Below are 24,757 nucleotides of genomic sequence, written 5' to 3' on the forward strand. Positions count from 1 at the left end.
TTGCTAAAACTGCCATGTCAGTTTGGGATATCACAACAACAGAGTTATTGCAAACAACAAACACTGTTTTTTTTCTCTCCAACATCATTGCATACACGATAGAACAGCAGAAAATGTACTACAGTGGAGGCTGGTGGGAGAAGCTATAGGAGGACGGGCTCATTGTAATGTCTAGAACGGAATACATTTAACCATATCAAACCATATGTTTGACTCCATTCCATACGGACATTATATCTTTAAAGCCCACACTGTCATTTGAGATTCAGGCTACTGTCTCCTGCTATGCATTTGAGTGTTCATAGTTTCTCACTAATCAAATAACATACGGCTAAATTGACGGTTTTGACAATGCAGTCCAGTGTGTGACCATTCTGTACTATGTTTGTGATCTCCAGATGATCGCCAGAGGGAAGAATGCCTCAGACCTCTTCCCAGCCGTGGTGAAGAATGTGGCCTGCAAGAACATCGAGGTAAGTCTTGGAGCCAGCCAGCCATCCTACATATACCGTAGCATGAAGTTGAGGTCACATATACATTAGACATTGATCGCTTCAATTAATTTTTATGGGGGTATTGTCTGGCCCGAGTGTTACTTTTTGGATCTTTGAGCCGTGCATAGGCCTATATATCGAACTGTTAATACCTACATTGGAGAAATTGCCCGTTATTTTCATTTTGTTAATTATCTCAAGCAGACAATGAAGCAAACAATATAGAGGCACAAGAGTAATTGAAGGCTTGGCTATGTTTAGGTTGTCTTGCATCTAGACTGAATGTTGCTCTGTTTCATGTGAAACTAAGTGTGGAAGCGAGGCAAATATTAAGGTGTTGGTTTTGCTTATAGACTGCCAATGAATGCCAGTGAATGGAAATTACTAGAAGCATTGTAGACTGATAATTGGCAGGTTTTGGGAGATATATCCAAAGGTGTGTTGTACTGTCATGTCCCCCCTCCTCTTCCCCTCTCTCTCCTCTTCCCCGCTCTCTCCTCTCTCTCTCTCTCCTCTCCTCTTCCCTTCTCTCTCCTCTTCCCTTCTCTCTCCTCTTCCCCTCTCTCTCCTCTCTCTCCCTCTCCCTCTCTCTCCTCTTCCCCTCTCTCTCCTCTTCCCCGCTCTCTCTCTCTCTCTCTCTCCTCTCCTCTTCCCTTCTCTCTCCTCTTCCCTTCTCTCTCCTCTTCCCCTCTCTCTCCTCTCTCTCCTCTTCCCTCTCTCTCCTCTTCCCCGCTCTCTCCTCTCTCTCTCTCTCCTCTCCTCTTCCCTTCTCTCTCCTCTTCCCTTCTCTCTCCTCTTCCCCTCTCTCTCCTCTCTCTCCTCTTCCCCTCTCTCTCCTCTTCCCCACTCTCTCCTCTTCCCCACTCTCTCCTCTCTCTCTCTCTCCTCTCTCTTCCTTCTCTCTCCTCTTCCCTTCTCTCTCCTCTTCCCCTCTCTCCTCTCTCTCCTCTTCCCTCTCTCTCCTCTTCCCCTCTCTCTCCTCTTCCCCGCTCTCTCTCTCTCTCTCTCTCTCTCTCTCTTCCCTTCTCTCTCCTCTTCCCTTCTCTCTCCTCTTCCCCTCTCTCTCCTCTTCCCCTCTCTCTCCTCTTCCCGCTCTCTCCCCTCTCTCTCTCTCCTCTCCTCTTCCCTTCTCTCTCCTCTTCCCTTCTCTCTCCTCTTCCCCTCTCTCTCCTCTCTCCTCTTCCCCTCTCTCTCCTCTTCCCCACTCTCTCCTCTTCCCCACTCTCTCCTCTTCCCCGCTCTCTCCTCTTCCCCTCTCTCTCCTCTTCCCCTCTCTCTCCTCTCTCTCCTCTTCCCCTCTTCCCCGCTCTCTCCTCTTCCCCTCTCGCTCCTCTCTCTCCTCACTCTCTCCTCTTCCCCGCCCTCTCTCTCTTCCCCTCTCTCTCCTCTTCCCCTCTCTCTTCACTATCTCAGGTGAAGAAGCTGGTCTATGTGTACCTGGTGCGCTATGCTGAGGAGCAGCAGGATCTGGCTCTGCTGTCCATCTCAACCTTTCAGAGAGGCCTGAAGGTCAGTCACCTTGCCCATAACCACAGATCTAGGATTAGATACCCTACCCCTGATCCTAACCTTAACCATTGGAGGGAGACAAAGATATATGTCCCTAGACCTGTGGTCAGTGGCAACTTTTATCTACTCCTCTGGAGTAAAGGTGGTCCATTAAGTTGGGAACACATGACATGATGTCAGAAATCCTATGGTGTTGTTATGACGAGACGAAGATAGTTCTAATATCAAAGTCGTAAGATGTATTTATTTTTGCTTCACAAACACACAGCAGGAGCAGGGGATTTCTCTCCAGCCATTTTACAATAACCATCTGTTTCACATGCTCTCCTAGCTGAGAGGAGATACTAGCGGAGGTTAATCAAAAATAGCTAGGTCTCTCCCTCCACTCTCTCTCTCACAGATTAATAGCCAATCGATAGTTAATTCTGAGATTAGAGTTCTCCGTTTTTTGTCACTCTATCCTCGCTGCCACATGTAAGGCAGCAACAACAACACAACTAGGTCCAAAAAGTTTGAGGCTTGACACATGTAGCATATCAGTAGGTTTCTCCATGGTCGATGGCCATGCTATTTGTGACACTTCACTGAATCCACACTGGACCTACAGAGCCTCCCAGCAGTAAAGAATAGCCATATGTGGGCCTCCCAAGTGAGGTGCTTGAGGCGTCACCACAGACCTGGGTTCGATCCCGGGCTGTGTCACAGCCGGCCGTGACCGGGAGACCCATGAAGCGCTGTCTCTGTCTCTGTCCGTCTCTTTCTAGGACCCTAACCAGTTGATCCGGGCCAGTGCTCTGCGTGTGCTCTCCAGCATCAGAGTCACCATCATCGTTCCCATCATGATGCTGGCCATCAAAGAGGCTGCCTCCGACATGTCCCCCTATGTGAGGAAGACGGCCGCTCACGCCATCCCCAAACTCTACAGGTATAACAGGGAGGGGGGTCTGTGTCTGTACGAGAGAGAAAGAGATATAGACAGAAAGAGAGAAAAGAAAGAGAGAGAGAATCCAGCTCCTTGTCTTCCTGACACATGTCTCCTGTCTCCTCTCAGCTTGGACCCAGAGCAGAAGGACTGTCTGATTGAGGTCATTGAGAAGCTCCTGGCTGATAAAACCACGGTAGGTGAAATATTTCCCATTAGCCAACCCTGTATGCCCTTTACAAGGGAAACTATGACTGAAAACATAAGCTCAGGTAAATCCATGTTCTGCTTTGGACTATAGGTGGCATTACAGGCTTGGGTGAATGGTACCGTATCAGGTTGTGTTAAGTGTGAAAATGATACTTACATGCCTCTGCCAAAGTAAACATATGGGCGTTTTCTGAGCGTACGGTATTTACAGGACTTACAGAATTTCTCTCCCTCTGACTGTGCCTGCAGCTAGTGGCAGGTAGTGTTGTCATGGCCTTTGAGGAGGTGTGTCCTGAGCGCATAGACCTGATCCATAAGAACTACCGTAAGCTGTGTAACCTGCTGATCGACGTGGAGGAGTGGGGTCAGGTGGTCATCATCAACATGCTCACGCGCTACGCCCGGACGCAGTTCCTCAACCCCAACATGAACGTGAGTACAGCAGATCCCCACACACTGTGTCTTCGTGGTTGTGTGTGTGTGCGTGCGTGCGTGTGTGTGTGTGTCTATGTTACTCCACTCATCCCTCCCTCTCTCTATAGGAATCCCTGTTGGAGGAGGGTGGTGGAGAGAACGCCTTCTATGGCTCTGATAATGATGATGACACCGAAGATGAGGAAGACGAGGAGAAGGAGAAGAAGAAGACTGAGGCGACTGCCATTGTCAAGAGGAAGCCTTACGTCATGGACCCAGACCACCGGCTACTGCTGAGGAATACCAAGCCCCTACTGCAGAGCCGAAACGCAGCAGTGAGTATAATACTACTATTACTACTCCTACGACTTCTACTACTACTACTACTACTACTACTACTACGACTGCTACTACTACTACTACTACTACTACTACTACTACTGCTGCTGCTGCTGCTGCTACTGCTACTGCTACTACTACTACTACTACTGCTACTACTACTACTACTACTACTACTACTACTACTACTACTACTACTACTACTACTACTACTACTACTACTACTACTACTACTACTACTACTACTACTACTACTACTACTACTACTACTACTACTACTACTACTACTACTACTACTACTACTACTACTACTAATTATTCTTTCTCTCTTCCTCCTTCTCTCATCTCTCTAGGTGGTGATGGCTGTGGCTCAGCTATATTTCCACCTGGCACCCAAAGCGGAGGTAGGCGTCATTGCCAAGGCTCTGGTGCGCCTCATGAGGAGTCACAGGTCAGTGTCACCTGTCTTTCCCATTGTCTTCCCAGAGATTGAGCCATTTGTAACCGACGCGTTGCCATGAACTATCTATACTCAGTACAGAGTTGTCATGCTATCTGACGTGAGACAGTGCTCTCTTTCCATTCGAGAAACTCAACACCCTGTTCTAAATTTGTTATAGAATTTGACTATTCTCTTATCAACTACATTGTCATAACTTCTATGGTTATATTAGTCTCGTTAATTTACAGATGTAGGGTCTTAATTTGACCAGTTTCTCACAGCAGCAAAATAATCCTGCAGCAACAGGAAATGGGAATTATTATGTGGATAATAATTAATGGACATTATTGCAGGGGTTGATACATTTTTTGTTAGAGCAAATCAAGTCTGACATTTTAAGGTGGAAATGACTAACTTTAGAAGCCTTTTTAAACCTTGAATACACTACAAGTTTGCAGTTTTGCAGGAAAATAATCACACAACAGGGTGATCAAATTAAGATCCTACACCTGTACATCAGACTTTCTATATTGTTTGAATGTGTTTGAGTATTATTATAATTTCAATTGCAGGGTGTCACAATAGCCTATTCCTTTAAATAATATTCTCATTCTCAGATGTAATATAACTCTAATCTAGAGTCCACATTAATGGGACCATAGAGAAGAACAGGCACAAACAGTAAACAATGTCACAAAAAGCAAGGAAATTGCTGTGTCTCATCCTGTCTGTCTAACCCCTGCTCTTTAGTTTATTTATGGTGTTGTGGAGCTGCGTGCACAGTGATGAGGTCATCAGTCAGCAACGAGGGAATTTCACCATGAAATTGCTCAGAGAACAGGCTACATCCATCTGCCCAGGGATGACTTCAGTATTGTCACTGTGTGACGTGACAACAGCTACATCTCATAGTGTGTGTGTGTGTGTGTGTGTGTGTGTGTGTGGAGAGGCAGCTGCATGCAATTAATGATATTCATGTTCTCTCTCACTCTTCCTGCCCCCCCCCACCTCCTCTCTATCCCCATGTAGTGAAGTGCAATATGTCGTCCTTCAGAATGTGGCAACGATGTCCATCAAGAGAAGGGTGAGTCATAACTCCAACAATATCTCCAAAGGGTGCAAAAGGGGGCTGTATTGAATGGTCAAATGGATTCAAGATTGTTTAGGGGCTGATTTGTTTGGCGCCTCAGAGGTACTGCATGGGGTCTGCAGCACAATCTAAAATGATACCTGTTATTTGTCTCTGTGTTCCCCAGGGGATGTTTGAGCCCTATCTGAATAGTTTCTACATCCGCTCCACAGACCCAACCCAGATTAAAGTCCTCAAGGTGACCAAACACCTCTCACGTTGACATGCATTCCTTTCATGTTACAGTACGCTGCGACAAGTTGACATTTCAGAACTTTAATCATAGTCTTGATTGTTTTGACAGCTGGAGGTTTTGACCAATTTGGCCAACGAGACAAACATATCCACCATCCTGAGAGAGTTTCAGGTACAGTAAAATGGATAAGACTTCTGTCACCGTTTCCAGGTTAGCTTGACTGCCATTTGTGATGAGGAGGATCATTTGTTGTGCTTTCCTGTGTATTTGGATACATTTGTCACTAAGGGGTGCATGGAGGTACAGTACAGGTCTGCCTACAGTGGCTTAACTTCACTCCATGTTTTCTCTCTGGCAGACGTACATTAAAAGCAATGATAAAGATTTTGTGGCTGCTACCATCCAGGCCATCGGCCGCTGTGCCACCAACATTGGGGAGGTGAGGGACACCTGCCTCAACGGCCTGGTGCAGCTGCTCTCCAACCGCGATGGTGAGTAGACCTAACACTCTTCCCGTTCAGACACGCAATACATTTTTGCATTGTCATTGAGACTTCTCTTACACCAATTCATAGTTTGCCAATAGTCCAGAAGCAAGTCTATTCATGCAACGCATCCCTCAGGGACACGCCACACCACTAAGTCCATACATGGAATGTACATGGATGTCAACAATAGAAAGTATAAAAGAAAAGAGCACCATTTTTTTTTGAAAAACAAAAGTTAAGGCATTCAGTGAGTCTCAGAAATTCAGTGTGTGAAATAGATCAAAGGTCTTAATAATTCTGCATATCACGATGATTTTATTATTCTCGTTTTTTTCTTCTTACAGTAACTATTAACAGTTGAACAGGGGGATGTTCATTTTTTCCACTTTGACCATTAAACCAAATCAGATCTTAACGGTGTTATATACTCATTTCAACCAAATCTTTATGAATGTATTTTCTCAGAGAAAAGGTCAGTCTCTCCATCACAAAGACCTCATGTATCACATTTTTAGTCATTTAGCAGACACTCTTATCCAGAGCGACTTGCAGTTAGTGAGTGCATACATTTTTTGTATATATATATATATTTATTTATTTTTTAAAAAATTTTATACTGGCCTCCCGTGGGAATCACATCTATCCAATCATTGAACATGGGTGCCTCCGGTTGTAACCATTTTCTAGTGAGGGCTTTCTTACTTGCTACTAGAAGTATCCCAATCAAGTGTTTGTCTAAAGCGTCCCTGAGATCAAATGTAATGTTCCCTAAATACAGGGCCTCACCTCTGAATGGGACATCAACACTAAATACGTCTACCATGCATTTATGCACATCCTGCCAGTATGGGACAAGCTTAGGGCATTCCTAAAATATGTGCTAATGGTTTGCTTCTTTAGGCCCGCATAATCTCCAACACTCCATTCCATTACCCAGATGTCTTTTCTGTAGAGCGATAAAGAACTGCATAATATTTTTCCATCCAAATTCCCTACAAGTCAAATAGCTTGTTGATTTCCATTGTAATTGGCATAGGGTTTCCCACTCATCCACAGAAATGACCATGTTACCCTCCCTTTCCTATTTCTCCTTCTATATACAGTATAGTGTATTTTCAGATTTGGACTTTGTATAGCCATTGTATAGCCTGGAGATAGTTTTGCTGCATGTTTCTGATTTATAAGCAGATATTTAATATTTGAATATGCCATGTTCTATAGTCTCCGAGTCCTCCACCTTTATGATTTCATCAAACTGGTGACATATTTTGAGATATTAATGGGAATCTTGACATTCTAATCCTTGGCTCTCTCTTAGTACCGTACTTGAAAGCTTTGAAGTGGCCCCTTGTGTACTAAAGTACAGAAGGCTGAGAGGCCTCTTGTTGCCCATGCTTTAAACTGAAATCTCATCTATCTTCTCTCCTCCCTCCATTTCCATCTCTTTAATGTTGTTATTCTGTCTAATCCATTGACTCAGGGGTTCTATAAATAGGGTGAAGAGGGGCGAGGTCAGGCATCCCTGTGTCAAACCCCGTTCTTATACAAATGGGTTTGAGAGGTCACCATTGATTTTAATTATTGCTGATGGTCTATCATATAATGCCTGAAATGCTTTAATAATGTCCTCATGGAATAGATATAGGACCATCTGACAGAATCAAAGGTCTTCTCAGCATCCAGGCACAATACAATGGCTTCTACCTTATTCTCTTGGATATGTATGTAATGTTCATCTAATGTTGTACTGAGTGTGTCTGTCGGATAAAGCCTGTCTGGTCTAAGTGAATGAGCTCTGGTAAGATATTTTATATTCTTCTGGTTAGAATAGATGTGTATAGTGTGTAATCCAAATTTAGGACCGTGATCTGCTTTATTGGCCACAATCTAGTCCATCGTTCCCTTCCATCGGTATAACTGAACTGATAGCCCCTCTTCACGAGGAGGGGATCTCACCTTTCTGAAATGCCCAGTTACAGGCTGCAAGTAAACTTGGGATAATCTGTTCTCTAAATGATTTATACCATTCAGAGGTGAAACCGTCCGTACCCAAGGATTTGTTTGCTTTTAGACTAGTAATAGCTGTATTTAATTCCTCTGGTAATTTCTGAGATTAACATCTCATTCTGTTCTTCAGTGATGGTGGATAAGTTCAGTGAGTTAAAAAAATGTGTCTATCTGTAAGTCATTGTCAAAGTGTGGTTGGGAGTGTAGGATTCTGTAAAACATTTCAAAACTATCTTGTATCTCTTCTACTTTATGTTCAATTATTTTTGTTTGGGGGTTCCTAATCTTGCAGACAGTGTTATCTGCTTGTTGTCCCCCACAAGGAAATCAAGCAACAATTTTCCCATAAGGACCTATAAACTCAGTCCATTACATTTTCTGCAAATTAGGCTTTTTGATTTGATTGTTTTTCTCTCTCTCTCTCTCATTAATCCAAGCAACCTACATTTGAATAATTGTCACTAATTGGCCAAGGGGGGGGGGGGGACTGTTGCCTTGTTATTTTCTCAGTCTAAAGGCTAAAAGTTTCATAGACTTACTGCCTACTTTATAGGACCTCTGTTTGAGGAATATAAGCTTATTTTGTATTTCTTGTGAATACATTTCTTCTATTTCATTCTTCATCTTTTTAATGTCTTGTTTCACCTTGGGATCTAGAGTGTTATGAGCCCTTTGTAATTGTTTTAACTGAGATTGCAGTTTATTAAGTTTCTCTCGTCTATTCTTCTTTAAAAGAGATGAGATCATTTCCCCCCTCATTACAGCTTTGCATACGTCCCAGAGCACAGACGGTGACACCTCACCATTGTCATTCTGTTCCAGATAGGTTTAAATTTCCAGTTTCATTTGTACTTTCGTCTGTGGGTTATTCAGAATATTTGAGTTCAACCTCCAGAGAGTCAATCTTGGTCTATTATTCAAACACATGGACGTACAATGAGTATACCAAACATTAGGAACACCTTCCTAATATTGCGTTGCACCTCCCCCCTCCCTTTTGCCCTCAGAACAGCTTCAATTTGTCATCGAATTTACTATACAAGTTGTCGAAAGCATTCCACATGGATACTGGCCCATGTTGACTCCAATGCTTCCCACAGTTTTATCAAGTCCTTTGGGTGGTAGAACATTCTTGATACACACGGAAAACTGTTGAGTGTGAAAATACCAGCAGCAATACCCCATAATGACAAAGCAAAAACAGGTTTTTTGATTTTTTAAAACTGAAATATTAGATTGACATAAGTATTCAGACCATTTACTCAGTACTTTGTTGAAGCACCTTTGGCAGCGATTACAGCCTTGAGTCTTCTTGGGTATGACGCTACAAGCTTGGCACACCTGTATTTGGGGAGTTTCTCCCATTCTTCTCTGCAGATCCTCTCAAGCTCTGTCAGGTTGGATGGGGAGCGTCGCTGCTGGAAGGTGAACCGCTCCGGAAAGATGAACCGCTCTGGAGCAGGTTTTCATAAAGGATCTCTCTGTACTTTGCTCCGTTCATCTTTCCCTCGATCCTGACTAGTCTACCAGTCCCTGCTGCTGAAAAACATCCACACAGCATGATGCTGCCACCACCATGCTTCACCGTAGGAATGGTGCCAGATTTCCTCCAGATGTAACGCTTGACATTCAGGCCAAAGAGTTCAATCCTGGTTTCGTCAGACCAGAGAATCTTGTTTCTCATGGTCTGAGATTCCTTAAGGTGCCTTTTGGAAAACTCCAAGCTGGCTGTCATGTGCATTTTACTGAGGAGTGGCTTCCACCTGGCCACTCTACCATAAAGGCCCTCTACCTATCTCTTTCATCATCAAGTATAGATTTTCCTACAAATGGGTTGGGGTCATTCCTGTAGAGTCAAGTTTTGGGTTTGAACGTACATTCATGTCGCCTCCACATATCAGGATTCCCTGTGCTTCAGCTGACATCATATCAAACATTTCCTCTCAAAGACCAATGTGATATAACAAAAGTTCAATGAAGGTTGTTGAATAACAATGTGAACATGTGTCGGTTGCAGAGTTAGTGGTGGCCGAGTCAGTGGTGGTGATTAAGAAGCTGCTGCAGATGCAGCCCGAGCAACACAGTGACATCATCAAGCACATGGCCAAACTCACCGACAACATCCAGGTACGTGTACATAGGCCTCTGATCTTAACCTTGACCCCATAGTGTAACTACATGAGGTGCTCTTTTTCTTGTCATTGTTTTTGGTTGTTGTTGTTCATATTTGTCCCCAAACCTTCACAACAGTCCTGCTTGGTTGTGCTGGTTAATTTGTCCCCAAACCTTCACAACAGTCCTGCTTGGTTTTGCTGGTTCATTTGTCCCCAAACCTTCACAACAGTCCTGCTTGGTTGTGCTGGTTTATTTGTCCCCAAACCTTCACAACAGTCCTGCTTGGTTGTGCTGGTTAATTTGTCCCCAAAACTTCACAACAGCCCTGCTTGGTTGTGCTGGTTCATTTGTCCCCAAACCTTCACAACAGTCCTGCTTGGTTGTGCTGGTTCATTTGTCCCCAAGCCTTCACAACAGTCCTGCTTGGTTGTGCTGGTTCATTTGTCCCCAAACCTTCACAACAGTCCTGCTTGGTTGTGCTGGTTCATTTGTCCCCAAGCGTTCACAACAGTCCTGCTTGGTTGTGCTGGTTCATTTGTGCCCAAACCTTCACAACAGTCCTGCTTGGTTGTGCTGGTTCATTTGTCCCCAAACCTTCACAACAGGCCTGCTTGGTTGTGCTGGTTCATTTGTCCCCAAACCTTCACAACAGGCCTGCTTGGTTGTGCTATCAGTTTGTTTTGATTAAGCAACAAATAGGCACTTTTGTTGAAAAAACGAATAGTTAATTGTATTGTGTTACTATTGTATTATGATTGTATTTCAGAAATTGTAACATATGACCAATAGCCAGAGCTAGCTCTTCCAGTTTCTCCACTTGATCCACCCTGTTTGCCCAATGTCCATGCTCTGTCTGCCTACACATGTGCCCATGGCGCGGGCCAGTATCCTGTGGCTGATCGGGGAGTACTGCGAGCACGTTCCCAAGATCGCTCCGGATGTCCTGAGGAAGATGGCCAAGACCTTCACCAACGAGGAAGACATCGTCAAGCTGCAGATCATCAACATGGCTGCCAAGCTCTACCTGACCAACTCCAAACAGGTGATGCAGTTATAATGCATTTAAGACTTGTGATGAGCATGTATGACCCCATTATAATGTCTTATAACATATCCTGGCTGCCAAACTCTACCTGGCCAACTCCAAACAGGTGCCAGCATCTACACTGAATAAAAATATAAACACAACATGTAAAGTGTTGGTCCCATGTTTCATGAGCTGAAATAAAAGATCCCAGAAATGTTCCATACGCACAAACAGCTTAAATCTCTCAAATTTTGTGCACAAATTTGTTTACATCCCTGTTATTGAGCATTTCTCATTTGCCAAGAGCATCCATCCACCTGACAGGTGTGGCATATCAAGAAGCTGATTAAACAGCATGATCATTACACAGGTGCACCTTGTGCTGGGGACAATAAAAGGCCACTCTAAAATGTGCAGTTTTGTCACACAACACAATACCACAGATGTCTCAAGTTTTGAGGGAGCATGCAGCTGGCATGCTGACTGCAGGAATGTCCACCAGAGCTTTTTGTAAGAGAACTGAATGTTCATAAGCTGCCTCCGACATTGTTTTAAAGAATTTGGCACAGAGACACCGTGATGAGATCCTGAGGCCCATTGTCATGCCATTCATCCACCGCCATCACCTGTTGTTTCAGCATATGTGAATAAGACAGACACAGCACTAGGCTATATTTTCCCTGTGACTTTATTCCCCCTTCTCTCTCATGGTTCTCTAGGGAACAGCTGGTACAGCAGCTTGTATTTGTAAAGCCTTTACCAAAACACTGAGAAAACAGTGGGTTTAGTATGCAGTGGTGTAAAGTACTGAAGTACAAATACTTCTTAAGTAGGCTTTTTGGGTATCTGTACTTTACTTTACTATTTATATTTTTGCCAACTTCTACTTTTACTTTACTACATTCCTAAAGAAAATAATGTACTTTTTACTCCATACATTTTCCCTGACACCCAAAAGTACTCGTTACATTTTGACAGGAAAATGGTCCAATTCACCCACTAAAACATCCCTGGCCATCCCTACTGTCTCTAATCTGGCGGACTCACTAAACACAAATGCTTCGTTTGTGAATTATGTCTGAGTGTTGTAGTGTGCCCCTGGCTTTCCGTCAATTAAAAAGAAAAAATGGTGCTGTCTGGTTTGCTTCATATAAGGAATTTGAAATGGTTTATACTTTTACTATTACTTTTGATACTTAAGTATATTTAGAACCAAATACTTTTAGACTTTTACTCAAGTAGTATTTTACTGGGTGACTTTCACTTTTACTTGAGTCATTTTCTATTAAGGTATCTTTTACTTTTACTCAAGTATGTCAATTGAGTACTTTTTCCACCACTGTTAATATGGCCACGTCCTTCAGCTGCTTTAGCTACCCAGCTTCGCAGCAGTGTCTTGTATCAAACCCTTTCCCAAGATGGCAGAGAAGCAGATCATCTTCTCGTTTTACTGCACAAGCAGGCTTACTCCCTTTTAGGTTAAAAACACTTCCATCTCACCGTTAAATCATATTTTCCATAGGTAGGAAGAGATTTAGACTTTCAGCATAATACAATATGGTACAGTCAAGGCTCTTCTACAGTCACTACTATTTCTATGGTCATTCCACCAATGATCCACTAGTATGATACAGTCATCCCTATGGCGCTGTCCACGGTGCTGAAATACAGGACACTGCAATGTAACACACCATCTCTCTCTCGCCCTCTCTCTCTCTCTCTCTCGGTGTCTCTGGCACCAATCTGTAACCTCCCTCCAGATGAAGGTAACATTCTCTCTCTTTTCCCCTCCTCCCACACTCCCTCCTCCCCTGTTCCTCTCCTCCCTCAGACAAAACTGCTCACTCAGTACGTGCTGAACCTGGCCAAGTACGATCAGAACTATGACATCCGTGACCGGGCGCGCTTCATCCGCCAGCTCATTGTGCCCACTGACAAGAGTGGTGCCCTCAGCAAGTATGCCAAGAAGCTGTTCCTGGCCCTCAAGCCTGCGCCCATCCTCGAGTCTCCATTTAAAGGTGTCTTTCATCAGATGGTGTTCTTTTACTAGCCTGGTCCCAGATCAGTTTGTGCTCTCCTGCCAACGTCTATGGCGATAATGACCGCAGAGTTGGCAAGATAGCACAACCAGATCTGAGACCAGGCTAATCTCTTACTATTTCTGCTTCTGTTTTGTGTTGTCAGACATGAGCCTTAAGTGTTTTTTGTAAGTAAACAGTCCTAACCATAATTCATACCATAGAGATACAATATAATCATGTTTTATGTAATTATGTAGATCTTACTGTGTAATTTCTCTGTGTTTTCCAGATCGAGACCACTTCCAGCTGGGCTCGTTGTCCCACCTGCTGAATGCCAAGGCTGGCGGCTACCAGGTGCTGCCCGACTGGCCCGAGGCCGCCCCAGACCCCTCTGTGCGCAACGTGGAGGTGAAGGAGTCTGTGCGTGCAGTGGAAACAGTAACAGCCAGAGACAGGGGGCCTCTAGGGGCCCCCCAAAACCCGAGGGGAGCCCGAGGGGCACTCCTCTAGTAGGGCAATGCCTTGGAGGGGGCGCAACACCACCACCAAATTGCAGTAGCACCCAAACACTGACACATAACACTGACTTCATTAATCATGACCACCTGCCAGTCATTCACTGGTCACTCACTGTTCATCAGCATAACGTCATCCTCATATGCACTACGCACATCCCTATTGTCTCCCATGCATTGTCAATGGGATGCTGCTGCCGCACATACTGCCATTGGTGCCAGAATGTGTCCTGTAAAGGGTTAATTCTGTATTGGCCAAGTTCAAGGACCCAGATTCATGAACTGTATGGTATGCCCAATAAACAGTATTACGTAACAGCTAATAACGTAACAGAATGAATCTGAAATTGACTCTGTAACAGGAATGACCTGTCCCAGCGTCAACTCCGATCAACTGGTAACAGAGTGGAGTATTGTTATGCTAATGACAGCTGAGGCTAGTTAGCTATCACCTCTGAGCACATGCGCACACTAGTGAAATTGGGAAATCACTGTCAGGCGTCCGCTAGTAAACACTAGCTGGCCTAGCTGTGGCTTACTGGCCAAGTTTATCCAATACTATGCTACCCATTAGACCCCTCGCTGCTCTGGCCTCTCTAGGGTAGCAAACACCCCTAGTTTTCTTCAGTTTGATGCCCAATGAAAACGACCCAGCAAATGTACTGTTACTAAAACACACCACACAGACTCAAATTACCACCATGCAGTATAGTCTCGCCAAACTCCTCTAATCACCCAAACCACAGAGGCTCCCTTTTCGCCACACCTATCATTCCATGACATCAAATCAATATCCTTAAGTCTCGCTCCTTACATCCAAACCCTTGCGCTGGAGGAGTGATTAGAGTTCTTGATTTGAGATTGGTTGTTCCATTGGGTTATTGTTGCTCCGTGAACCGTTTATGTTTGTTTTAAAAATGGTATTTTCATTCCCAATGGTTCTGCATTCATGTGTAATTCATGACCAAAGCAGATTTCCAGACGAGGTCACATGTGGATTTGTATCTGGTGACTTTTGACCTTTTGACCCCATGACCTCTCTCTCTCTGCCCTCGGTCCGCAGATAGAGGAGGTCATAACCAGCAGTGAGGGGCGGATCGGCTTGCTAGGAGACAGGCGAGAGGTGCCGTCCGTTTGAGATTGCAGTGTGTTTTTACTGACTGCTCTACTCTCTCTCTAGTTTCTCTGTACCACTCAAACTCAAACAGGGCGCTTCAGTAACTTAAAGAGCGAGTTCATCCAAATGACTAATTCCAGACACTTGAAGGGATAGTTTGCCCAAATAACTAGTTGATCTTATCGTATGGATAGTCTAGCTACACTTTTAGAAAAAAAGGTGCTATGTAGAACCATACAGGGTTCTTCGGTTTGTCCCCATAGGGGAACCCTTTGAAGAACCCTTTTTGGTGCTTTGCAGAGGATTCTATCCAGTGGTGGAAAAAGTACCCAATTATCATACTTGAGTAAAAGTAAAGATACCTTTAATAGAAAATGACTCAAGTAAAAGTGAAATTCACCCAGTAATATACTGTAATTATTAAAAAATATATATAAACGCAACATTTAAAGTGTTGGTCCCATGTTTCATGAGCTGAAATAAAAGATCCCAGAAATTGTGAGGCCCATTTTTTTAAAGGTATCTGTGACCAACAGATGCATATCTGTATTCCCAGTCATGTGACATCCATAGATTAGGGCCTAATTAATTTATTTCAATTGACTGATTTCCAAAAAAGGACTGTAACTCAGTAAAATCTTTGAAATTGTTGCATGATGCATTTATATTTTTGTTCAATATATTTGGTTATCTATTTAACTGACTGTTTTCCAGTCTTATGGCTTGGGGGTGGAAGTTGTTCAGGGTCCTGTTGGTTCCAGACTTGGTGCATTGGTACCGCTTGCCGTGCGGTAGCAGAGTGAACAGTCTTTGACTATTTTTAGGGGGTTTCCTCTGACACCACCTGTTATAGAGGTCCTGGATGGCAGGGAGCTCGTCCCCAGTGATGTACTGGGCCATACGCACTACCCTCTGTAGCGCCTTGTGGTCGATGCCAAGCAGTTGCCATACCAGGCGGTGATGCAACCGGTCAGGATGGTCTCAGTGATGCAGCTGTAGAACATTTTGAGGATCTGAGGGCCCATGCCAAATCTTTTCAGCCTCTTGAGGGGGAAGAGGAGTTATTGTGTCCTCTTCACGACTGTGTTGGTTCGTGTGGACCATGATAGATCGTTAGTGATGTGGACACCGAGGAACTTGAAGCTCTCGATCTGTCCCCAGTCTACTATCAGCTCCTTTGTCTTGCTGACGTTGAGGGAGAGGTTGTTGTCCTGGCACCACACTGCCAGGCCTCTGACCTCCTCCTTATAGGCTGTCTCATCGTCGTCGGTGATCAGGCCTACCACTGTCTTGTCGTCAGCAAACGTAATGATGGTTTTGGAGTTGTGCACGGCCACGCAGTCGTGAGTGAACAGGGAGTACAGGAGGGGACTAAGCATGCACCCCTAAGGGGCCGCCATGTTAAAGGTTCAGCATGGCGGATGTGTTGTTGCCTACCCTCACCACCTGGGGGCGGCCCGTCAGGAAGTCCAGGATCCAGTTGCAGAGGGAGGTGTTCAGTCCCAGGGTCCTTAGCTTAGTGATGAGCTTGGAGGGCACTATGGTGTTTAACGCTGAGCTGTAGTCAATGAACAGCATTCTCACATAAGTGTTCCTCTTGTCCAGGTGGGAGAGGGCAGTGTGGAGTGCAATAGAGATTGCGTCATCTGTGGATCTTTTGGGGCGGTATGCGAATTGGAGTGGGTCCAGGGTGTCTGGGATGGTGTTGACGTGAGCCATGACCAGCCTTTCAAAGCATTTCATAGCTACATACAGTGGGGAGAACAAGTATTTGATACACTGCCGATTTTGCAGGTTTTCCTACTTACAAAGCATGTAGAGGTCTGTAATTTCTATCATAGGTACACTTCAACTGTGAGAGATGGAATCTAAAACAAAAATCCAGAAAATCACATTGTATGATTTTTAAGTAATTAATTTGCATTTTATTGCATGACATAAGTACCTACCAACCAGTAAGAATTCCGGCTCTCACAGACCTGTTCGTTTTTCTTTAAGAAGCCCTCCTGTTCTCCACTCAATACCTGTATTAACTGCACCTGTTTGAACTCGTTACCTGTATAAAAGACACCTGTCCACACACTCAATCAAACAGACTCCAACCTCTCCACAATGGCCAAGACCAGAGAGCTGTGTAAGGACATCAGGGATAAAATTGTAGACCTGCACAAGGCTGGGATGGGCTACAGGACAATAGGCAAGCAGCTTAGTGAGAAGGCAACAACTGTTGGCGCAATTATTAGAAAATGGAAGAAGTTCAAGATGACGTCAATCACCCTCGGTCTGGGGCTCCATGCAAGATCTCATCTCGTGGGGCATCAATGATCATGAGGAAGGTGAGGGATCAGCCCAGAACTACACGGCAGGACCTGGTCAATGACCTGAAGAGAGCTGGGACCACAGTCTTAAAGAAAACCATTAGTAAGACACTACGCCATCATGGATTAAAATCCTGCAGCGCACACAAGGTCCCCCTGCTCAAGCCAGCGCATGTCCAGGCCCGTCTGTAGTTTGCCAATGACCATCTGGATGATCCAGAGGAGGAATGGGAGAAGGTCATGTGGTCCGATGAGACAAAAATATAGTTTTTTGGTCTAAACTCCACTCGCCGTGTTTGGAGGAAGAAGAAGGATGAGTACAACCCCAAGAACACCATCCCAACCGTGAAGCATGGAGGTGGAAACATCATTCTTTGGGGATGCTTTTCTGCAAAGGGGACAGGACGACTGCACCGTATTGAGGGGAGGATGGATGGGGCCATGTATCGCGAGATCTTGGCCAACAACCTCCTTCCCTCAGTAAGAGCATTGAAGATGGGTCGTGTCTGGGTCTTCCAGCATGACAACGACCTGAAACACACAGCCAGGGCAACTAAGGAGTGGCTCCGTAAGAAGCATCTCAAGGTCCTGGATTGGCCTAGCCAGTCTCCAGACCTGAACCCAATAGAAAATCTTTGGAGGGAGCTGAAAGTCCGTATTGCCCAGCGACAGCCCCGAAACCTGAAGGATCTGGAGAAGGTCTGTATGGAGGAGTGGGCCAAAATCCCTGCTGCAGTGTGTGCAAACCTGGTCAAGACCTACAGGAAACGTATGATCTCTGTAATTGCAAACAAAGGTTTCTGTACCAAATATTAAGTTCTGCTTTTCTGATGTATCAAATACTTATGTCATGCAATAAAATGCAAATTAATTACTTAAAAATCATACAATGTGATTTTCTGGATTTTTGTTTTAGATTCCGTCTCTCACAGTTGAAGTGTACCTATGATAAAAATGACAGACCTCTACATGCTTTGTAAGTAGGAAAACCTGCAAAATCGGCAGTGTATCAAATACTTGTTCTCCCCACTGTATGTGAGTGCTACGGGGCGATAGTCATTTAGACAGGTTACCTTGACGTTCTTTGGCACAGGGACTATGTTAGTCTGCTTGAAACATTTAGGTATTACAGACTGTGTCAGGGAGAGGTTGAAAATGTCAGTGAAGACACTTGCCAGCGCATGCTCTAAGTACTCATCCTGGAAATCCATCTGGCCCTGCGGCCTTGGGAATGTTAATCTGTTTACATCGGCTACGGAGAGCGTGATCAAACAGTCGTCCGGAACAGCTGGTACTCTCATGCATGGTTCAGTGTTGCTTGCCTCGAAGCAAGCATAGAAGGCATTTAGCTCGTCTGGTAGGCTTGCGTCACTGGGCAGCTCGCGGCTGGGTTTCCCTTTGTAATCTGTGATAGTTTGCAAGCCCTGCAACATCCGAGTGTCAGAGCCGGTGTAGTAGGATACAATCTTAGGCCTGTATTGACGCTTTGCCTGTTTGATGGCTCGTCAAAGGTCGTAGCAGGAGCTATCAAACAGGCAAAGCGTCAACACAGGACTAAGATCGAATCCTACTACGCCGGCTCTACGTCTACGTCGGATTAGTGTCCCATTCCTTGAAAGTGGCAGCTCTTGCCTTTAGCTCAGTGCGGATGTTGTCTCTAATCAATGGCTTCTGGTTGGGATATGTACACACAGTCACTGTGGGGATGATGTCATCAATGTACTTTATTAATGAAGCCGGTGACTGATGTGGTAAACTCCTCAATGCCATCGGATGAATTCCGGCACATATTCCAGTCTGTGCTAGCGAAACAGTCCTGTAGCTTAGCATCCGCTTCATCGGACCACTTCTGTATTGAGCACGTCACTGGTACTTCCTGTTTGAGTTTTTGCTTGTAAGGAATCAGGAGGATAGAGTTATGGTAAGATTTGCCAAATGGAGGGCGAGGAAGAGCTTTGTATTTGTTTCTGTGTGTGGAGTAAAGGTGATCTAGATTTTTTGTCTCCTGTAGTTGCACAGGCAACATGCTGGTAGAAATTTGGTAAAACCGATATAAGTTTCCCTGCATTACAATCACCGGCCACTAGGGGTGCCACCTCTGGATGAGCATTTTCTTGCTTATGGCCCTATATAGCTCGTTGAGTGCGGTCTTACTGCCAGCATCGGTTTGTGGTGGTAAATAGACAGCTACGAAAAATATATTCCAACTCAGGTGAGCAGAACTGCGAAAATATTAATATTAGAGATCGCACACCAGCTGTGGCACCATATTCAAGTGGCACCATATTCAAAAGGATTGGTGTTTGATGTCAGTGCGGATTGGTTTAGATGGGAATTAATTGGTACGATTACTTAGTTGAGCCTGTAAAGGATGGTCAATTGCTACAGGTATTCTATGACCGTATTTCTAGAATGACTGCTATAGACGTCAAAGTCAGCTCTGTCTCTTATAGCTATTTATATAAAGAGAAAGTTTCAGTTTTGAAATGGTCCATAGCTAGATGGATAGTTAGGCTACTGGTCTCTAATGCTAGTCACTGAGATTGGACTTGAGGAAGTGGTACAGTTTGTGTATTTTGCGTGTGAACTGCCGTGTTTGACTTTTACTTGTTGTGCGGTGTGTGCCAACCTTGTTTCCAATCCGAAATCTGCCTTTCTCGATCTTCTATGTTCTTCTCTTCATGTGTTCCACCATTCAACTCCCACTGGATTCATTCAATCTAGGTTGCACTACCGTAGCGAAGTTCAATAAGCAAACACCACCTCATGCTTTACCATCGATATATAGTCTTTGATATTGGATGTACTGTAATGATTATGATAACCATAAGTAATTGTGAATTTGTAAACTTTAAGTTATTTAATAACTTGGTTAAAGTAAGTTAACAAATTCCTAATTGAAGTAATTTCAAGTTGTTGAAGTAATGTTTAAGTACTTTGGTAATGTTGTTTAATGAATGCTTAATTATGGTAATTTTGTCAAAGTATGTTAAATAATATTTTTTAAAGAGAGTAAGGTAAAGCCTTGTAGTAACAATCGCTTAGAAGTGAAAACTGTTTTTGAACATCTACAGTATTGAGTAAGTGCAACTTGAATCCCTGTCCGTTTATTTTTTGCCTTGTTTTTTTTATACCTCTTTCTAGTCTTTTCTTTCTTTTCTCATCTCACCTCCATCCCAATCTTTTCTCATCTCACCTCCATCCCAATCTTTTCTCATCTCACCTCCATCCCAATCTTTTCTCACTCACCTCCATCCCAATCTTTTTCTCATCTCACCTCCATCCCAATCTTTTCTCATCTCACCTCCATCCCAATCTTTTCTCATCTCACCTCCATCCCAATCTTTTCTCATCTCACCTCCATCCCAATCTTTTCTCATCTCACCTCCATCCCAATCTTTTTCTCATCTCACCTCCATCCCAATCTTTTTCTCATCTCACCTCCATCCCAATCTTTTCTCATCTCACCTCCATCCCAATCTTTTCTCATCTCACCTCCATCCCAATCTTTTCTCATCTCACCTCCATCCCAATCTTTTCTCATCTCACCTCCATCCCAATCTTTTCTCATCTCACCTCCATCCCAATCTTTTCTCATCTCACCTCCATCCCAATCTTTTTCTCATCTCACCTCCATCCCAATCTTTTCTCATCTCACCTCCATCCCAATCTTTTTTCTTTCTTCCGTCCTGCCAGGTTATTACGCTGCTCGAAAGAGTCACAACTTTAACCAGCGTGAGTCAGTCAGTGGCAAAGAGCTTGCCTCTATGACCCCCCCTCCCTATAGCGCCAAAGTGCTTTTTGACACCCCTGGCCTACCGTAGCTGCTGTTCTGTGCCTACCTAACTCAGCAAAACTACCCAACTCAGCACCCTCCTCTGTCTCTACCATTAAAGAGTCGATTCCTTCAGAAGAGTTGACAGTCCTCCCACTTCTTCAAACTTCCCTTATTCTTACTTGTTGTGGTTGTTGTTGTTTTTTGCATGTAAGAGAAACAACTAACATACTGTACCAGTAAGAATAGAAAATAATACACCCTCGGTTAATACAATACATTTTAATGTTGTTACATTTTTCAGTGGCAGGACATTGACTGCTCCTGGAGGACATCACATCTTTATTGGAACTACTCCGGTTAAATAATCTAAATCAAACACTATTACAACTGGCCATGAAGGCATCACCTGGTGCTGCCACCTAGCTGTGGAAAACAATAAATACAAGTTAAACATGGTATATAGTACATGTTATGACAATTGTGTTGACTAGTGCTTCACGGAACTGTACCATAATGGAAGCCCATATGGTTTGGTTCACAGGGTCAGCCCCATGGGGAAGCGGTCATGGCCATGCTGCGTCTTCTATCCTTGGCTGCATCCGAAATGGCACCATATTCCCCTATGCGGGCCCTGGTCAAAAGTATTGCACTAGGGAATACGGTGCCATTTCGGATGAACCCCTCTTCTCTGCTTCCATTGAAACGCTTCGGACGTGGTGGTGACACGGTTGACTCTTTGACCTCTGACCTCTTTGCCAGGTGCCGGAGTGGACCAAGTGCAGCAGCCGCGAGAAAAGAAAAGAAAAGAAGGCGGACAAGCCATTCTACTCTGACTCGGAGGGCGAGTCTGGCCCAACCGAATCTGCTGACAGTGGTAACTAGGGCTGCTTACTTCCATACACAACCTCACAACCCCCTTCACCACACTTCCGAACATGAAGAATAATACAGTGATAACGTAAAAAGCGTTTGTGTGTGTGTGCAATGTTTGCCTATATGTGTTTTATCGTGTCCTATGAGTAGGGTTGAAAAGGGAGGGTATATTACTGTCAACTTTCTACGTTTACCAGTAAACCACCGGAATTTGGGAAACCTTCAAGGATTCTATAGAATTTTCATAACGTGTCAAATATATAAAATAATATGATTTTAAAATACAAAATTAAATGATAAAGCTGTAAAACATTATCCTAAATATAACCCATCAACTTAGTGAATACTGTTGGTGTTTAATATCAGGGTTTCAGCATGAAATATCCTTTTTACACACTTTTTTTATTTTACTATGTCAAGATGTCTTTGTTGTAAATGTTTTGGAGGCAGTTGTGAAAACAGCCAATAGCTGTGAGAGTTGCAGAGTTAATTGAAAATGATGCCATTGTTTATTCTATGCTTTTTTCATTAATTAGCCTATTTTCCACTACAACCTCATGGAAAATGTGGAGACAGATTTACAAAAAATGAATATTTTATATCAAAAGTTATTCAAGTATAAATTACCAAAGTTATAATAGATTGCCATAGATTACCTGTTAATAAAAAGTTACTGAAAATGCCAGTAACTTTGGTAAATTACAGGTCTTTTGCGACCCTACCTATAAGTATATCAGACAGAATCTGTGTAGGATGGGATGAATATAAACCTTTCCTCTCCACCCCCAGTATCAGACACAGCCAGCGGCTCAGAGAGTGGCAGTGGCAGTGAGGAGAGCGGCTCGGGATCCGAGAGTGAGGAGAGCAACGAGGAGTCCGAGTCTGCAAGTGAGGAGGAAGAGAAGAAGAAGAAAAAGAAGAATGTGGAGAAGATCAAAGCAAGGAAACCTGTTCCAGAAAGTGAAAGGTAGCACACATTTTTCCCTTAAAAAGATGTTCCGGAAAATTGAAAACTACCTCGTTCTTTTTTATACCTCACGCTTTGGACTCGACATGTCAATGTATGGCTCATACATGCATAATAAACTATCTACATTCTAACCTGCCATCATTTAGAATATGCTCGTTCCTGTGATGTAGTGAACCCCCGCTCTGAAGCAAGTTTTCAAGTGGTTGCATGCATTTACATTTACATTTTACATTTACATTTACATCATTTAGCAGACGCTCTTATCCAGAGCGACTTACAAATTGGTGCATTCACCTTATAGCCAGTGGGATAAACACTTTACAATATGTTTTTTTTTTTTTTTTTTTCTTTCTTTGGGGTGGGTGAATGGGGGGTAGAAGGATTACTTTATCCTATCCCAGGTATTCCTTAAAGAGGTGGGGTTTCAAGTGTCTCCGGAAGGTGGTGAGTGACTCCGCTGTCCTGGCGTCGTGAGGGAGCTTGTTCCACCATTGGGGTGCCAGAGCAGCGAACAGTTTTGACTGGGCTGAGCAGGAACTGTGCTTCCGCAGAGGTAGGGGGGCCAGCAGGCCAGAGGTGGATGAACGCAATGCCCTCGTTTGGGTGTAGGGACTGATCAGAGCCTGAAGGTACGGAGGTGCCGTTTCCCCTCACAGCTCCGTAGGCAAGCACCATGGTCTTGTAGCAGATGCGAGCTTCAACTGGAAGCCAGTGGAGTGTGCGGAGGAGCGGGGTGACGTGAGAGAACTTGGGAAGGTTAAACACCAGACGGGCTGCGGCATTCTGGATGAGTTGTAGGGGTTTAATGGCACAGGCAGGGAGCCCAGCCAACAGCGAGTTGCAGTAATCCAGACGGGAGATGACAAGTGCCTGAATTAGGACCTGTGCCGCTTCCTGTGTAAGGCAGGGTCGTACTCTCCGAATGTTGTAGAGCATGAACCTACAGGATCGGGTCACCGCCTTGATGTTAGCGCAGAACGACAGGGTGTTGTCCAGGGTCACGCCAAGGCTCTTCGCACTCTGGGAGGAGGACACAACAGAGTTGTCAACCGTGATGGCGAGATCATGGAACGGGCAGTCCTTCCCCGGGAGGAAGAGCAGCTCCGTCTTGCCGAGGTTCAGCTTGAGGTGGTGATCCGTCATCCACACTGATATGTCTGCCAGACATACAGAGATGCGATTCGCCACCTGGTTATCAGAAGGGGGAAAGGAGAAGACTAGTTGTGTGTCGTCTACGTAGCAATGATAGGAGAGGCCATGTGAGGATATGACAGAGCCAAGTGACTTGGTGTATAGCGAGAATAGGAGGGAATACTGGTCTGTAGTTGTTGACATCAGAGGGATTGAGTGTTGGTTTTTTGAGAAGGGGTGCAACTCTCGCTCTCTTGAAGACAGAAGGGACATAGCCAGCGGTCAAGGATGAGTTGATGAGCAAGGTGAGGTAAGGGAGAAGGTCACCGGAGATGGTCTGGAGAAGAGAGGAGGGGATAGGGTCAAGCGGGAAGGTTGTGGGCGGCCGGCCGTCACAAGTCGCAAGATTTCATCTGGAGAGAGAGGGGAGAAAGAAGTCAAAGCATAGGGTAGGGCAGTGTGAACAGGACCAGCAGTGTCATTTGACTTAACAAACGAGGATCGGATGTCGTCAACCTTCTTTTCAAAATGGTTGACGAAGTCATCCACAGAGAGGGAGGAGGGGGGGGGGGGGGAGGAGGATTCAGCAGGGAGGAGAAGGTGGCAAAGAGCTTCCTAGGGTTAGAGGCAGATGCTTGGAATTTAGAGTGGTAGAAAGTGGCTTTAGCAGCAGAAACAGATGAAGAAAATGTAGAGAGGAGGGAGTGAAAAGATGCCAGGTCCGCATGGAGTCTAGTTTTCC

At 44.5% G+C, this 24,757-nt stretch overlaps 1 protein-coding gene across 1 annotated transcript in view; it reads left to right on the forward strand.

Annotated features, from left to right (window-relative positions):
• Nucleotides 1–398: 398 nt before the first annotated feature.
• Nucleotides 399–24,757, forward strand: part of LOC121532352 (AP-3 complex subunit beta-2) — a gene marked incomplete at its 5' end in the record, with an annotated part of 28,650 nt that continues 4,291 nt past the window's right edge. Inside the window, 18 exons of the mRNA XM_045220364.1 lie at nt 399–473; nt 1,908–2,003; nt 2,768–2,928; nt 3,055–3,121; nt 3,385–3,567; nt 3,678–3,884; nt 4,242–4,339; nt 5,360–5,414; nt 5,587–5,658; nt 5,764–5,826; nt 6,014–6,146; nt 10,168–10,277; nt 11,131–11,307; nt 13,124–13,310; nt 13,603–13,721; nt 20,960–20,998; nt 21,801–21,915; nt 22,704–22,881. Coding sequence (XP_045076299.1) covers nt 399–473; nt 1,908–2,003; nt 2,768–2,928; nt 3,055–3,121; nt 3,385–3,567; nt 3,678–3,884; nt 4,242–4,339; nt 5,360–5,414; nt 5,587–5,658; nt 5,764–5,826; nt 6,014–6,146; nt 10,168–10,277; nt 11,131–11,307; nt 13,124–13,310; nt 13,603–13,721; nt 20,960–20,998; nt 21,801–21,915; nt 22,704–22,881 — 2,135 coding nt within the window. The remainder of the gene's footprint in view (nt 474–1,907; nt 2,004–2,767; nt 2,929–3,054; nt 3,122–3,384; nt 3,568–3,677; nt 3,885–4,241; nt 4,340–5,359; nt 5,415–5,586; nt 5,659–5,763; nt 5,827–6,013; nt 6,147–10,167; nt 10,278–11,130; nt 11,308–13,123; nt 13,311–13,602; nt 13,722–20,959; nt 20,999–21,800; nt 21,916–22,703; nt 22,882–24,757) is intronic.

Source organism: Coregonus clupeaformis, unplaced genomic scaffold (genome assembly GCF_020615455.1).
Source record: "Coregonus clupeaformis isolate EN_2021a unplaced genomic scaffold, ASM2061545v1 scaf3656, whole genome shotgun sequence".
Classification (NCBI taxonomy): Eukaryota; Metazoa; Chordata; class Actinopteri; order Salmoniformes; family Salmonidae; genus Coregonus; species Coregonus clupeaformis.